General features: G+C 41.5%; 1 protein-coding gene across 1 annotated transcript in view; it reads right to left on the bottom strand.

Moving 5' to 3' along the window:
* LOC135488911 (poly [ADP-ribose] polymerase tankyrase-1-like) overlaps positions 1-18052 on the bottom strand; it is a 30706-nt gene that overhangs the window by 5025 nt on the left and 7629 nt on the right. The window contains exons 8-21 of the mRNA XM_064773841.1: positions 15706-15827; positions 14155-14246; positions 13533-13611; positions 12723-12974; positions 11300-11451; positions 10612-10777; positions 9375-9594; positions 8833-8942; positions 8125-8247; positions 7633-7808; positions 6756-7060; positions 6058-6152; positions 5563-5631; positions 4443-4626 (exon numbers count right to left, since the gene is read on the bottom strand). Of these exons, the coding sequence (XP_064629911.1) occupies positions 4443-4626; positions 5563-5631; positions 6058-6152; positions 6756-7060; positions 7633-7808; positions 8125-8247; positions 8833-8942; positions 9375-9594; positions 10612-10777; positions 11300-11451; positions 12723-12974; positions 13533-13611; positions 14155-14246; positions 15706-15827 (2145 nt within the window). The remainder of the gene's footprint in view (positions 1-4442; positions 4627-5562; positions 5632-6057; positions 6153-6755; positions 7061-7632; positions 7809-8124; positions 8248-8832; positions 8943-9374; positions 9595-10611; positions 10778-11299; positions 11452-12722; positions 12975-13532; positions 13612-14154; positions 14247-15705; positions 15828-18052) is intronic.

The raw sequence follows: 18052 nt of genomic DNA, 5'->3' as shown, positions 1-18052 counted from the left end.
CCAAACTTCGGTACCTGAGATCACCTGACCAAGGGGTACATGTGTACTTAATTAGTGATCAATAGTCATTGCAGTTAAGAAACATGCCATAGTTACGGCCTGACGGCGAATTTACGCCATTTGACCTCTGTGACCTTGACAAGAAGGTCAAATTAAAAACCTGTGTGACATATACTGTATGGTGGTTAGATGTACCCATGATATCAAATTGGTGGCAATCGGGCAAGAAGTTAAGGAATAATCACATTTTTAAGGTTTTTTGATTTTGCCCCCTGGTGGTCAAGTGGTGAATCATATTGGACCAAACTTTGGTCCCTGAGATCACCTGACTAAGGGGTAAATGTGTACCAAATTTGGTATCAATAGTCATTGCAGTTTAGAAACGTGCCATCGTTACATCCTAACGGCTAATTTACACCATTTGACCTCTGTGACCTTGAAAAGGAGGTCAAATCAAAAACCCGGAGGATATATGATGCACCTTTGCTAGAAGTACCTACCATATTTTTTTCAAAATTTCCCGACTACTATTAAGGGAGATATTGCATATTTTCACTTTTAACGTTTGGCCCCCTGGTGGCCAAACCATGAAACGAATCGGACCGAAACTTGGTCTCCCAGGTGTCATTACATAAGGGTACATGTGTACCAAGTTTCAACTCAATAGCTCTAACAGTTACGAAACGTGCCCTGCTAACGGACGACGGACGACGACGACGACGACGACGACGACGACGACGACGACGACGACGACGACGACGACGACGACGACGACGACGACGACGACGGACGACGGACGCCACGGTATGGGATAAGCTCACCTCTGCTAAGAGGTGAGCTAAGAAGCTTTAAAATGAAACGGCCAGGGGCCATTGTGCTCACCGTATACATCTTTTAGTAGGCAGGATCATGCTTAGTTTAGAGGTGAATATGGTGAACACAATCAGGCATGAAGACTTTTTTTAGATGTGTATTGATTTTTAGATGTGTATTGATGTCAAGTAATAAGACAGGGCAGTATATATAAGTTTATGATCCAACCAATAATTGTCTATGACATCAACAAGATCAATATCGTGTGATTGCTAAGAGTCCCTGCAATAAAAAATTCATCGAAAAAAAGTCATTAATAAGCAAGATATTGCACGTCCTACTTTTTCAGTTTTGACCCCCTGGTGGCCAAATCAAGAATCAGATGAGGCCAAAATTCGGTGTCAGAGATTATCTGATGTAGGGGGTTACATGTACCAACTTTCAAGTTCATAGCTTCAGCAGTTAAGAAACGTGCCATAGTTACACTCTAATGGCCAATTTACGCCATTTGACCTCTGTGACCTAGAAAAGGAGGTCAAATCCAAAAATCGTAGGACATGTGGTGTATCCTTGCTAGAAGTCCCTGCCATAAAAATTTTATCGAAAACAATTCACTCAAATAAGCAAGATATTGCACTTCTTCCTTTTTCCATTATGGCCCCCTGGTGGCCGAATAAAGAATCAGATCAGGCCAAAATTCGGCATCAAAGGTTATCTGATGTAGGGGGTTATATGCACCAAGTTTCAAGTTCATAGCTTTACTGGTTAAGAAACGTGCCATAGTTTACACTCCAACGGCCAATTTACGCCATATGACCTCTGTGACCTTGAAAAGTAGGTCAAATTGAAAACCCGTAAGACATGTGATGTATTCTTCCTAAGAGTACCTACCATAAAAATTTTATCGAAAACAAGTCACTTAATATAAGCGAGATATCACACTTTTTAGATATCCACTTTTGGCCCCCTGGTGGCAAAGTTGAGAATCAGATCAAACTGAAATTCAGCACCAGAGGCTATGTGATATAGGGGGTTATATGTACCAAGTTTCAAGTTCATATCTTTAGTGGTTAAGAAACGTGCCATAGTTTACACTCTAACGGCCAATTTAAGCCATATGACCTCTGTGAACTTGAAAAGTAGGTCAAATTAAAAACCCGTATGATATAAGATGTATATTTGCTATGAGTACCTACAACACAAGTTTCATCGAAAACAAGTCACTAATAAGCGAGATATCACACTTTTTAGATATCGACATTTGGCACCCTGGTTGAGAATCAGATCAGACCGAAATTCAGTGTCAGAGGTCACCTGACCTAGGGGGTGCTGTGTACAAAGTTTTAAGTTCATAGCCCTAGCGGTTAAGAAACGTTTTAAATAGGATACGACGACGGACGACGGACGACGACGACGGACGACGGACACTGCGGTATTACATAAGACTCCCCTACGGTGAGCCAAAAATCAAGAAAATGTAAGATACAAGTCAGAAAAGACAAAAGGGAAAAGATAAAAAATAATAAAATAAAAAAATATTTTTGGCCGTCCCTGACCGGGGTTTGAACTCACGACCTTTGGATTGCCACAACACGAAAAACACAAAACATGCAATTTCGGCCATATCTGTGTCTGCGTTGTGACCTCTGTGACCTCGACAAGTAGGTCAAATTAAAAACCCATATGATATATGATGTATCCTTGCTATGAGTACCTACCACAAAAGTTTTATTGAAAACAAGTCATCAATAAGCGAATTATCACACTTTTTAGATATCCACATTCGGCCCCCTGGTGGCCAAGTTGAGAATCAGATCAGACCGAAATTCAGCACCAGAGGTTATCTGGTATAGGGGGTTATATGTACTAAGTTTCAAGTTCATAGCTGTGGAGGTTGAAAAACGTGCCATAGTTACACTGAAACAGCCAATTTACGCCATTTGACCTCTGTGACCTTGAAAAGTAGGTCAAATTAAAAACCCGTATGATATATGATGTATCCTTGCTATGAGTACCTACCACAAAAATTTCATTCCAACCAAGTCATTAACTAGAATTGTCAGTTGAGTCTGCAGGCATACTCTGAAGTCTCCGCCACGGCGTTCTGAATGCGCATGTGCAGTCAGTGCGAACATCGTCTTGGTTCCCTCGGCTGTTCCTAGGAGGCGTGCTATTCCTGCCCTCTAGGAACAGCCGAGGGAACCAAGACGTGCGAGTAACGTTCCGAGTGCTCATTGCCGCAAAAACAATCTACGAAACTACAATGTATTCCGTGCTCAAAGTGCTCGAATAACGACGTACTGCCGACGTGGACTTGGAATAATAAATGAACTCGCCGTACGTAAGAGCAGAATATTTTATCAATGTGCGGTTTTCTCGAAACTTCGTGTCAAATCTTGACAAAATTGCGACAATTGAAATCCACCCACAAGCACTACAACGTGTACACACGCATAGGCACATCGGCGCCCTAGGCCGAGGTTGATTTTGCCGAGAAAGTTTCCTAGCTAACCCAAGAGTCTCCTCTCACGGCCACTACGTGCCGTGGCGGAGACTAATAAGCGAGATATCACACTTTTTAGATATCTACATTCAGCCCCCCTGGTGGCCAAATTAAGAATCAGATCGGACCGAAATTTAGTGTCACAGGTCATCTGACCAAGGGAGTCCTGTGTACAAAGTTACAAGTTCATAGGCTTAGCGGTTAAGAAACGTGCCACTGTTTTTGAAACAGGATACGACGACGACGACGGACGACGACGACGACAGACGACGACGGACGGCGGACACTGCGGTATTGTAAAGACTCCCCTACGGTGAGCCAAAAATGAATCGGGAACTTTTTAAAATGAATCAGTATCTTAGATATGTGGTTATGCACAAAGTCCAAAGTATCTACAAATACAGTGGAACCTCCCTTAGCAGACACCTCTCTATTAAGGACACTAGGTTTTGTCCGAAATTGGTTTTTCAATTCAATTTGACCTCTATGATCAGGACACCTCCATATTAAGGACAGCACTTGTCAGTCCCGAGGGTGTCCTTAATAGAGAGGTTCTACTGTACTTACTATGCCAGAATCGGACAAGGCATGACTAAGAATCCGCCACTTGACACAAAACTGACAAATTTTCTGAGCCATCTTACATGTAGGCTTGTACTCTTTTGCAATTTTTCGTGAAATTGAGCACAAAACAGTCTAATTTGGCAGAGGTAAAATGGCAGTCTTCCCCCCCCAAAAAAAATTGAAATATTGTTCAGATGGTTGAAATATTATGAAGTTTCCTTCAAATATCGTCCCATTCCTATCTTCGTTTTTGAGGAATTCTGAAATGTACAGTAGAACCTCCCTTAGCAGACACCTCTCTATTAAGGACAACCTCTCTATTAAGGACATTAGTTTTGGTCCCAAATAGGTTGGTTCCAATCAAATTGACTTCTCTAATCAGGACACCTCTCTATTAAGGACAGCACTTGTCAGTCCCAAGGGTGTCGATAATAGATAGGTTCTACTGTATATCGAATTGCTCTAAATCAGGGATATCCATAGTCAATTATTTGTAGAAACGCTACTGATGAAAGGATGTCCAGCTCCTTTGCTGGATGCATGGTGTCTATAGTCAACCTACCAGCTCCAAACATTCCACCAATGTAGGCGTGTCTCTCGTCAAAGCCCTTATGAACGATCGCATTAATAAACGGTGATCCGTGAAACAGAAAGCGCTCATTGTCATGGCTGTGGTTTTCTTCACCCACTTCCTTACGACGGTGGCCATAGCGTTCCCACAACCGTTTGTTACGGACTTTCTGGATCTGAAATTTTGAATGGTATTTGTTATTTTTCTGGAACGGGATGGAGCGAGAACGATTCAAGCACAGGATACAAGACCACCATTGATTTTTTAAGCCTTTCAGCAGTTAAGTTGTCAATGTTTGACCGCGACGCATCAAATACTGCGTGGGGTCGTGAATCTGAAATTTTTATATGATATTCCGGACAGTCGGGTAAGTAACTGGTGAAAAGTAAACTGGTAGTTGACCACGGAAATTTTTTGATAATCGACAAATTGGACAGACATTGATATTTCAACTCTTTTCAGCCAACTGGCAGAAAAATCTCTATTGCCAAATTAGCAAAATTCAAAATTAATTTTTTCATCAAATAATTTCTTTATATCTGTAGACTTGCCACAGCAAATATTTTTTCAATACCTCTCCAAATATGTACTTGAGAGTTAAAAACATGCACTCGTCTAATTGATAGACCCTCCAACCTATGAATATTCATTGGTGGTATTGTCTCACAGACAGAAGCTGCTTTAAAGAGATCCAGTCGTGGCACAAGTCTTTATTTAGACAAGCTGAACGTTGTCAAAACAACTAAACTGGTGATCACTTCTCATGCAGCTCATTGGCTACATGATCAACTACCTGCGGGGAACTTGAAACTGCTAACATTAATCAATGGAAGCTTATTCCCGCCTTTTTAACTGGGCCGTTCAAAACTCCCAATTTTTATAAGCGTTTTGCTATAGGTTTCCTTTAATACAAATATAAAGAAAACAGATGTGAATGTTTTTCAGAACAAAATTCTTTGGCAAAAAGGACACTGAATATCACATAGCAGGGTGTTACAATTCAGCAACTTTGATTCAAAAATGAAGCCGTTTTCAAGAGGAGAAAATTGAAAATCCTTCAGAAAATCTGAATTTCGTCATAGGTATTCACTGCAGCAGCAAAACTACTTACTTTGATAATGTTGTAACGATTGAAGATACCACCAGCGCAGTCTTTATGTTCTCTTATAGAGCTCTGCATCTGAAGACAAGACATTAACGAAATAAAGAATTCGGTGGTTAGCAACGGTAGGGCTTAATTCTGGGTCATGACGCTCAGATGATGATGATGATGATGATGATAAAATCAACATTGTCAAAGGGCGTTGCCCAGACCCCTTTCAACACTCACGCAGAGGTGGTGCCACTTGTAATCGATTCAGAGGTGATTAGCTCTGATGCAAATTTTCAAGTATCGATCTGCCTTAGAATTATCGCAATAACTTTAACAACAGAAAACATGGATCATGGTCTCTCATTCAGGCTTGCCACAGAGTTCAGTTTCAACTCTAAGAGTTCGAATTCAAGAGAGTTAGGGCAAACATATGGACTATTAAAGGAGTAAGTTATAATGTACTGTCAGGAAGTGTCAAGACTGTACATGTACTAGAAATTTGTCGTCATTTACCTGTTCTTCTACTGTGATATATTCTTGATCTTCGTGAGCCAAATCTAAAAGGAGTGTACCCTGGCCTGGCTGGGCGTAGAAGAATGATGGACCACCTGAATGAGATAATTTGGAAATCACCATCACAAACATTATAAAGTTCTAGTTGAAGGGGATACAGTGGAACCTCCCTTAGCGGACACCTCTCTATTAAGGACAACCTCTCAATTAAGGACACTAGGTTTGGTCCCAAATTGGTGGTTTCCATTCAATTCGACCTCTCTAATCAGGACACCTGTCTATTAAGGACAGCACTTGTCAGTCCCGAGGATGTCCTCAATAGATAGGTTCTACTGTACATGGAAATGAACAGTTTGTTGAGTGATTCGATTTGCGACTTGATATTAGCTAAGAATCGATGAATACATGTAAAGCTCTTGATTGATTTTTGCTTAAAAACTTTTGGTAAATGCCAACTTTGGCCCCTTAAGGCAGTGACTTGTGACTTCAAAAGTCCACAGCCACTTGTAGCTGCCCAGGGAAAGGCAGCAGGTCTGATATGTTTGCCATCTTTTGCCACGAGTCTTGCAAGTTGAAAAAAATGTCTTTTTTATTCATCAAACTGACTCTTCTTTCTAACAAGCAGTTGAAAAGTCTGTGTGCCCCCCCCCCCCACCCCCCTGAAAACACAAACAGACAACAGACGAATTTATACATACCATGTGATGTCATCAGCTTCTCGACGGCCTTAAGTATCTTATGCCGGTGACCATAGGCATTGATCCCGATGTCCTTCAGCTCATCATGGCCCATCTCGATCAGAATATCCATGGTGATTTGTTCCTTCTCGAAGATTTCCCTCAACTGATCTAAGCTCAAACTGCTCAAGAACGAACTGATGCTGAGATTTTCTATAGACGTCCGCTCGCCCTCGCATCCACCTCGGTCAATGCAGCCGTCGCCTGCCTGGCTGATACCCATGCCTCCTACTGCACCCGGAGCGTCTAAGTTGGTTGCAAGACTACTGTTAATGAAAATGAGAAGTTGACATGAGCCGTGAATTCTTCAGGTAGTATCAGACATGAGCCAAGAAATCTTCGGGTGACTCCATATGAAGCCAGTACGCTTGCGGAAACAAGCATTTTTTTCGAGACTCAGATTAGAATTGACCTTTGAACTGTACGCACACTTGAATTAACCAAAAGATTCTTCTCCCTGCTCAGGAAGAAGGTTTTTATCAATGCAGCAAATCTACGCTAGAGGGCTAAAAACTGTTTCTGCCTGAGATTCTGCACATTTCCACTAATTCCACAGGGAAATAATTCTAGGTCCATTCTACAAGTTGTCAGCAATCGGGGCGATGATATCATCTTGGCAGTGCTGGGCAGTAGCAACGTCTCCCACTCCCAGACCGAAGGCACATTTCATAAGATTACCACAACAGAATTCCCCCAGCTATCAAGGTGATCAGTCAAGAGTACTCAGCAGGAGGGAGATCAGAGACGAAATCTTATTGCTAAAAGTTCCTCTAGAGCAGATTTGGCATCAATGATGTTTGAAGAAGTTTTGCCACACTTATTTAGAATTTTGACTCACCTGTTCGACGAAGCGTTGCTAGATGAGAGATTCGACGTTGAGGAAGCAGCTGCAGCAGCAAGGAGATGAGGTGGCATGGCATCTGTAAGCAGAGCACGAACATCCTCGGCCTGTGCAAGATCGAGTGGAGTCTGGCCTTCCTGATTCTTCATGGTTGGGTCGGCACCGTGGGCAAGCTGGTGAGGAATTGTAAAATATTATAAGTACATGTAAATCCAATAATAGGTTAGGCGACTCATAGCCTAACGGTGAACACTGATACGCAATGGGGCCTGGGTTTAATCCTGGGAAGACTGCAGGACTAGATTTCTGGATGAACTGGCTTCAAGAGGAACTAAATTACTGGCTCTTCACAGTCATTCACATACATACAGTCATAGACATATAATTTGGGTCAGCCTAACAAGAATAAGAACCATCAGAAATAACTTTTGAAAGGTGACAGTCTTTAAAAAGTGTCCATCTCTGAAAGGCGTTCCTCTCAAGACTTACTAATAGAGCACAGAGCTGTGTGCGTCCTTTCTGGGCGGCCTCATGAAGCGGCGTAAAGCCCCAGCGATCCACGGCATTCACACACGTGTTAAACTTGATCAGTAACGCAGCTATGTCCACATGCTGCAAGAGGAAACGGAAAGTTTATTACTGAATGGATCACGCTAGTATGACTGTAGGTTAAGGAGATGTCCTCAACTTACATAAAGGCATTTGTCCGCGATTAAAAATCAGAAATTTGTAATAAATTGGAAAATTTTCATATGCGTACTGAAGATGAATTTCAATATTGTCCTTGTGTAGACAGATATACAAATACAGTGGAACCTCTGTTAGCGGACACCTCTCTATTAAGGACAACCTCTCTATTAAGGACACTACTTTTGGTCCCAAATTGGTTGTTTCTATTCAATTTGACCTCTCTAATCCGACACCTATTAAGGACAGCACTTGCCAGTCCCGAAGGTGTCCTTAATAGAGAGGTTCTACTGTACTAGTAAAAATACCAAGACAAACGGCATACCCCAGACTTGATTTTGACACTCAATGCTTGTCAGGCAAAGTGTCACCTGAGAATGAGGCCAGGCAGTGGATGACTTTGGGATACATCAATGCCTTAGAGCACTGCATCTAGCCTGAGCCAGTGCTGTTGTTCTGATACCAAGGGCCAACACTTGGGCATTCATGGCCCTAATCCAATAGACTCACCCCATATGATGACGCATTGTGCAGTGGGATTAAGCCGCCCTTGTCTTGTGCATTCACGTCTGCACCATTCTCCAAAAGGAACTCGGCCACTTCCACATTATTGTAGCCAGCTGAAAAGCACAAGACATGATTACTCCACAAAATCAACCCAAAAGAATATTTCTCCTCCAAAGCGAGGTAAGCATTTTGTGTGTTCATACATTGTTGCACGCTCCTACTCCTTCTGCATTTGGAGATTGCCCACTAATTGGGATTATTGGCCTGGTCACTTAGAATTCTGTTTCAGACAGAGGAAGAGACCACATGCTACTTTCAACAAGGATGGGGTCTTTTAGTTGCCCTATAGAAGAAATCTCCGCCTTACATCTCATTCAAAGAACAAAGCCATCGATGTAAAGCAACTTATTCATGAAGTTGCAAACAAGCATGGCAGCACTGGGCTTCGAACCCATGACCCTTTGATCATACAGCTGCGACCTAAACCACTACACCACAATGTCATCTGGTGAGATCCCGAAGTGAAATCAACAAATATTTCTCACCTGCTAAATGTAAAGGTGTCGAATTCCTTCCTTGAGAATCGCGACAGTTGATATTCTCAGTTGTAGCAAGTTTCTGGACACGAGCAAGATTGCCCTTCTTTGCTGCCTCAAGTAAGGCGGCATCACCCCGGAGGAGGTCCTGGACATCAGTGTCGCCCTCTTTCACCAAGTCCAGCGGCGTGTTTCCATCACGGTTCTTCTTGTGTGGGTCAGCGCCATGCTGTACAGATAATATATCGGAGGATTAAAGAGTAAGCAGAAAGCATTTAAAATCGTTCGAAATACAGTTTACCCGTGAGACAATAACTCGATATATCACAACTGACCAAATTTCTGTGCCAAATATTGCCACATGGCCTATAGCGGAGATTTAAATTGGCCGTTCAAGGGGCAATATCTCGGTGCCAAAAACAGACGTCGGCCATGTTTTGGAAAATGACGTCATACCATGTACAATCCAAGGACGTCCTTGTGATGCCTACGGGTCGGGTACTTGCGAAATTTACGCACCTCGGCGCAATAGAAGTCAATATGACGTAACATACAATTTTGTGTCGTCATATGATGTAAATGGCGGCCTTCATAAATGAGTGCGGGTTTTTTGGCAGGAATGGCCAGCCAAACGTAAATGGGTCCATAGAAGTCATATACGACCTGTTATCCGCTCAGACGTTTCTGGGTCGTTTTAAATGTTCGCTGTGACCACAGTAATGAAAAGCAGTGTGTTGCTGAGAAACCAAGAGATTTCTTATTGGATATTGTCCTTAACTCATGAACGAAACTCACACTGGCCGAATGGAAATTGGCAATACTGACACAACAAAGTATTTCAAGAACGCAATAAGTTGACCTTTCAAAGTTTCTAACTAAGAAATGCTCAACAACAGAGGTACAGGTCAATCCTTTTAGATGTAGCCTCAAGAGTATAAGCATCCTTCTTCTTCGGCATTTGGAATAATCTCGTTCCGTGGTTTGGCATAGGGAACTGGTTTTTATTCTACCGCAAATTGACTGGTCTCTGTCGATTTCTGCAGCCGGGTTTGATTTCAGACTCCTTCTCTTTTCCCTAGATGTGTTGCCATCCAAGGCCAACAGGCCATACCTACCCAGGTTTGTTGTTCGGAAAGTTACCTACCTAGTCTAAGGAAGCCCATCTCCCCCAGGGCAAAGTTTCCAAAGCATACAAGAGAATCCCCAGAAAATTATTAAAGCAATGAACAAGTGTTATTACACCAACCTTCAAGAGGAGTTTGCATATCTCAAATTTGCCTTTGGCTGCAGCCTCATGGAGTGGTGTGAACTTCCAGAGGTCGGCAACGTTGACACAGGCACCGTGCTTCACCAGTAACTCTGCCACATGGCTATGCCCATACGAGCATGCATTGTGCAGCGGTACTAAGCCACTAGAATCAAATGGAAAAAAACATAGTTTACTCATTGTGTTTTGTTAACCGTGAAATGCTTGCGAGGTGAAAAAGTTGGCAAATTACAAACAGCTCAAATGTTAAAGGGGTATACCGTTCGTAATTACTTGTGGTCAAGTTCAATAGAAATCCACTAATACACAATGCCGTAGTGCAGTTATTATGAATACAAATTTGTTTAAACTTGGTATTCATAGTACTTGTATAACAGTCTACACAACGGCAATGTTGAAATTTATATTCAGTATGTATTTCCGCAATTGGAATTTTTAAATTCAATTACAAATTCAAATGTTTTAACGAACGGAGTAGGCCTTTAAACTAAACTTCGCATTCGATATTTGAAAGATTGTCAAAACTACATGACTGTTGATTGGAAAGTACTTGATGAGACCTCAATCAGTCAATGGTTTACATTTCTGCCCTGGTATATTTCAATTTTTGATAAAAAATCAAGAAATTTTCTCAAAACAGCCCAAGTTATCATCAATCACTACTTACCCCTTGTCTTTTGCATGGACGTCTGCTCCATGCTGCAGGAGATACTCAACAACTGCCACTCGGTTGTACCCGGCAGCAAAGTGTAATGGCGTTGAGTGTCGCCCGTCAAGATCACGGCAATTAACAGCTTCAGGATGCGAGGAAATAAGTTTCTAAAAATACAAAGTACAGGCATACATGTACAACACACTTACAGAGACTTTGCTGTCCGTTTGCAGATCTGCACCAGAATTTCTATTTACCTGTGGTTGGATTATATCTAGTATAATTTTCTTACCCCAATCAAAGTCAATGTGTGTCTGTTTGTATACAGCGTATAGCAAGCCGTCCTGTACATTAGTGTACAATGATGCGTACAGTATCCATTTTCAAGTGATAGGGCATACATGTACATGAAAGCATGCTGCCAAGTATTGGTCTAAACATTTTACCAGTCAAACATTTTAGCAAACTTGGCCTATACATGTATGTGCAGTTATGGCAGTGACTGGCAGGACTTAAATGGAAATACCCAAACAACACCGCCATTTTTTCTCTAACATGAAAAAAAGAAGAGGGAGACTTTTATAGGATGAGTCGCCGCCGAAAATGATCAAGTTTGCAGCTGAAGATTTCAGATTCGTTTTCTGATCATGGACGTACTATTACCGAACCCTACGCTATGAACACCTCCAGTCAAGCTTCAACCCCACCCCTCAGGCTGTCAGCTCCATCAGAGGACAATAGTCAAGTCTGCAACCATCATCTGGTTAGTGGAGCTTATAATGTATGCATGTGGTAACCATGACATCGACCTTTGACATCACAGATTGACCAATCAGCACGCCATCTTGGTGATGCCAGAGCGGAGGGACAGATGTCGTACTTCAGCCCTTTTACTTCTCATCATTAATCTTCAGCCGATTCAATAAGGGGCAAACTTTATTTTCATCATTTCAGTATACAGTGGAACCTCCCTTAGCAGACACTTCTCTATTGAAATGATCAAGGACAGCCTCTTTATTGAGGACACTAGTTTTGGTCCCAAATTGGTTGTTTCCATTCAATTTGACCTCTCTAATCAGGACACCTCTCTAAAAGAACAGCACTGGTCAGTTTCGAGGGTGTCCTTTATAGAGAGGTTCTACAGTATTTTTTGTTACAAAGTGGCTATTCTTACGACTAGTCGTAACTTAGGATTTATGCGATTTCAGAGATTAAACTGAGTATCTAGGGAGATAAGACTAGTGTAAAGGAAGGGTTTGGGTTAGGATTGGCGCTAGGAGTAAGTGTTAGGGTCAGGGTGAGCGTCAGGGTTAGGATTAAGGCCCAAAAAGGTGAAAATGATCGTCGTAAGAATAACCAGTAGTTTGTATGTAAAATGCATTAGGGATCGTCGTAAGAATAGCCGCGGCCTTTTTGTTATGCCAAAGATCAAAATTACCTTCACGACTTCCAAATCGCCTGCCTTGGCTGCTTCCAGAAGCTGTATGTCAACATCAGTGCCACCAGTAGGTGGGTCCTCCCTCAACACCTTTTGGACATTATCCGTCGCAAGCTGGGCGGCCGTGTATCCTTGGAGAGAGACGATGGTTGTATCTATGCCGTGGGTGATGAGGAGACGACACGCTTGCACGTTGCCTTGTTGAGCACAGCGGTGTAGAGCAGTCTGTCCAAGGCCATCCAGGGAATTCACCTGCGAGAAAGGAAACTTGTTTTGAGCAAAACCAAAAGTGGACTGAATCCAAAAAGAGGCTTACATGTAGTTTTTGAATTCATGAAAACATGAAAGGCTAGCGTAAAATTACTCTACCGATCCCGATGGCCTATGGCTAAGGCGTCCGCCTCGCGAACAGAAGGTCGAAGGTTCGACGCCCGCTGGTAACCTCTTTCTGATGCAGATGTTTGGTAAGCTGCCAGCTAGTTAAATACAGGCTACTACACTGCCTTCTCACCAGGCGCCTGGCATTAGAGAGAGGAGTTTGCAAGTAAAGAGTGTCTCATAATCCCAACCTGGCTGGCCCTTTCATTAGGGGTGACACTACATATATAACAAACAAAACGTTAGTCTTATTGTGATAAGTAAGGTGTTTATCTTCACATAACACAAAATTTTTCCTGAAAAAACAGCTGCTTCTTAACCAGATATATATTGACATACATGTAGTTGCCCTGAACTGATGAAATGATTTTTAGTCCATGAGTTGCCTCCTCTAGGAAACATTGTCTGGGGACTGATAGCCCGTTAACTTACTTTTACTCCATGTTTGAGCAATACATCCATCACGTCATAATGGGATTTGTCGGCGGCAACATGAAGTGGTGTCAAAAATCTGGCAAAAGAAAACAATTTTATTGATAAGAATGTATTAAAGGGACACCAAAATGGTTAAAAAATTCACTGGATTTTAACCTCTTGAATCCCGGTGACCGACCAGTCGGTCATTTTGAAATAATGTTTTTTCCTAACGACCGACAGGTCGGTCTCAGTGATATTTTTATTCCCTTGAGCTGGGATGCTAGTTTATTGCTTGTTTGTGTTTGATGTACAGTAGGGTAAGTTAGAGCATGCCTGGGTAGATGGCGCCTCGGTACTGGACTTTGGCGGTTTTATTAGGGCGCTATACATCGTGAAAGTCAGACCCAATTTCGCAACCACGTGACCACCCCGGGATCCTGGGATTTTCAAGTTTTGGGATTCAAGAGGTTAAAGAAAAAGATACTTGTTCAAAACACATTTCGATGCATTGTGCTACCCATTTACATTCTAAAATGTTTATTTTCATCATCAAGGCTAAGTTCAGCATGATCATAACTTGATGCTCAGATCATCAATGCTGGCATAGGTGATTTGATTATTTGTGTTTCAAACTTACTCCTTGTTCTTGTCATTCAGGTTGGCCCCCTTCCGGATCAACGCTTCAGCCACTTGCTTCCTTTTGGGGAATGGAGACGCTACCGCACAGTGCTGGAGATAGATCATGGAATGATTTATAGTGGAACCTTCCTTAGCGGACGCCTCTGTATTAAGGACAACCTCTCTATTAAGGACAACCTCTCTATTAAGGGCACTAGTTTTGGTCCCAAATTGGTTGTTTCCATTCAATTTGACCTCTCTAATCAGGACACCTCTCTATCAAGGACACTAGTTTTGGTCCCAAATTGGTTTTTTCCATTCAATTTGACCTCTCTAATCAGGACACCTCTCTATTAAGGACAGCACTCATATTCAGTTTGGTGACAACCTTTGCTACGGTAACACTATATACTACAGTGTGGCCCAGAATTATTTTCCTTTTGATTTGACAATAGAATTCTACTGTGTATCCTTTGTGTGAGGGAAAATAATTCTGGGCCACCCTGTAGTACTGAAGTGCATAACATGTACATTTTATAATAGTATGTATACTAAAGTTGAAGAATAATGCAACACATGAGGGTAGCGGACTCCGTAGTCATTGTGTAAACATAACCAGCTATTAAGTTAACCTAGTATGATATAAGCCTGTAGGAAGTCGACCACTGTCCTTGACCCCTACAACATGTGTAACATAAAATTCACATCGGGAAAAGTTTCATCACTGATAATGGGAAATCTCGGGCAATATTTATACAATATGCCAAGAGTGTGTCATTTCTCGTGGCATAATTGACAATGATACGTTACTGCCAAATACACACTGACATCACCAGCATTTCTGTCGAGTTTTAATCGCATATTATAAGTTGATATGTGCCGCAACTAGTGTTTTTTCTGACGTCAGCATCTCTACGTAAATAGCCGATATCAACTGACGCGCCATCTCCTGGATGATGGTGAAACTAGTGTGCCCGCCGCACCTGGTGTTTCTATTATCCGATTAAGTGTAGGCCTATTCTTAAAATAAACAATAACTTTTGCTCGCAAAGCCTCGGGAAACATTGCATCCCGGCGGCGTTACCCTCCGTGGCGGGCAATATTTATATAAAGTAGTGGGGCGTCCAAAACACAAATTTGTATCACTGACACTTCTTCAACAAATTCACAGATGTTATTTTTGGCCAGCGCAATCTGGTGCTGACAGCGAATACCAATAATGAACAGTACTGTAGAGGTTATTTTCATGTGAATGGTCAAAATATTCAAAAGTGTCGCCATCTTTACTATAAGGATGAAAGTAATCATTCCCAAGTTGTTGGTTTTTTTTAGAGAGGCTGCTTTAGTAGGGCATGACATGCTATGCATGTCCCCGTACGACATGGGGAAATATACATGACTGGCTATGAAAGTCACATGCAGGGAGAGAGTAAAAGCCTGAAAGTTTTGAATTGAAGGGCATCTGCATGGTACAATAATCATCAGGGCGTGAGACTTTGAATAGTCAGACATGATTCAGGGAAGCAGCTAAAAAATGTTCTCATGGAATGTAACAAGCAGAACAACTTACCAGTGGACTGTCACCATTGAGTGGATGTTTGAAGTTGACCATGTCAGACGACAGATGCTTCTTCAGCCTGGCGAGATCAGCTTGTCTTGCCCCCTCAAGAAGACAGTGGCCCTTGTACTCATCTGAAAATACATGAGACTACGTGTCAATACTGTACAGAGGGTCGAAATCATCCAATTTGACTCTAGATCCGGAAATTACATCTTGTCCTACTTTCATTTTAGCTTCTTGACCACTGTAATGTAAACCGTCCAATTTTCATTCAAAGCGTTAAATTTTTTTTGCAAAATAAATGCGAACTTAAAGCTTCTAATGCAAAACCATTAGATTTCAGCAGCAAATGCGGTCCAAAAGTAGCTAAGAATTTATTATATTTCCAATATCAAGTGGCCCAAGTGCATGTGACCCGTCACAGCAAAACCAGGTGCATGTCACACAGAAGATGAGCCTAATTGACACCAGGAGATAATGGAAGAAATTGATGTGCTCATATTTCACAGAAGGCGGACAATTAACAGAGAAGTGAACAAACAGTCCGTCTCAACCTGCCAAGCTCAGAGCGACATGCGCCTGCTGAACCTATTTTCAGAAAGTAAGGCGAGACTTTTTTTATTAGTTGGTGCTCGGATTTTTGGAGGAATATATTTTTGAGGACGAAAAACAAAAACAAAAAAAAAATGTTTTTTTCCAAAGATTTCATGGTCTCGAAAAATTGATAGGATTTCTCAAAGTCGGAGGGAAGGATAAAAATTTTTTTTTTTCCTAAAAAAAGTAGTGCATTTTCACACATTGAACAGTCTGCAGTCAGCAGCCAGACTCATAACAATAGACTGGTTCTCGTCATAATATCTACTGTGGATGCATTAGGAAAGGACAAGAACCAGTCTAGGTCTGGCAGAGCTGGTCTGGCATTTGCACTTTCGATTCGAATGATCAATCCGACGAAGCTAATTTTAATTCAATCATGTTGAATTTTGATTTTGAAAAAAATGTTTTTGATCTTTTAAGTTACTGTCGGGTGTCGGAGCTCAAAATAAAATAAAAAACTTTTTTTTTTGTAAAATCGGTAATGTTCGAATCGGCGGATCCGAGACTGGCTAGATATAAAAATTTTATTTTTTTTCTTATTTCGGACATCGGGAGGTCGGCGGATCCGAGCACCAACAAATAAAAAAAGTCTCACCTAATTGGACCTACCTATATTGTTTATGAGCCAATGGTAAAATGTCACACCCCATTTGTTTTCAAAAGCAAGCATAGTCCACATTTTCACAGTAGAAGAAATTGTTGTGCACCATGATTTGGTTTATCCACAAAATATTCTAAATGTACCATGCGACATGAAACAATACGATACCTACTTGTACAGAATCATATGCATTTACACTGTACACAAGACCAGCATCGAAGTAATGTTTAATTACGCATAATTGCCATTCAAAGTGTTCTAACAGTACAGGGTATTGCTCCTAATCTCATAACCGTACACAATATTAAGTAATGTTACATAGTTCGATTATCTTGACGTCAAGTTCATGTGAAGAAGTAGCTGCACAAATGAAAAGGCTCGAGTGCAAAACATTTGATTTTATTGTCTCACATGCCCCCATTTTTCTGTGTCATCAATCCAGTCCCATTGGAGATGTCAGAACAGTTGCATTCTGATTACTTAAGTTTTCTTATACATAGCTATATCTTTTTGCATAAAAAACCACAAACAGGCCTCTTGCAATGGATTTTGAGGGCAAGGCAAAATCTACTTTGATAGGGGCAATAAGAAGTACTGTCAGTGCCATGGTGGAAAATGCAGAAATGCTGTCAGTTTGTGATAAGGGCAGTCTAGATGTCTTTGATGTGTGAAGACAATACCAACAAAGCTCTAGGAGTCAAACTAAAAGGCAATTAAGACATGATAATTGCCTTGCAGTAGTAACTACAGTAGAACCTCTATTAAGAACACCCTCGGGACTGACAAGTGCTGTCCTTAATAGAGATGTGTCCTGATTAGGGAGGTTAAATTGATTGGAAACACCCAATTTGGGACCAAAATTAGTGTCCTTAATAGAGAGGTGTCCGCTAAGGGAGGTTCTACTGTAACTGTATTGTAAAATCAGAGGGCACCAAAATAGTCCAGAAGAAGGTCATGTTTGCCTCTTATTAAGTCTAAACTTTAGGGCACAAGAGCAATGATGAAATCATCCTGGGCCCAGTTGTTAGTAAGCATGTTAGCTTATAACATCATGTTGACAAGTTATTTCATTTCATTTGTTGTACATCAATGCATACATGTATGTAACAACATCTCAGCATGGTGTTATGAGCTAACACGCTTTCTAACAATCGCACC

This window comes from Lineus longissimus, chromosome 6 (genome assembly GCF_910592395.1).
Source record: "Lineus longissimus chromosome 6, tnLinLong1.2, whole genome shotgun sequence".
Taxonomy (NCBI): Eukaryota; Metazoa; Nemertea; class Pilidiophora; order Heteronemertea; family Lineidae; genus Lineus; species Lineus longissimus.
This window is presented reverse-complemented; position numbering and strand designations above follow the sequence as displayed.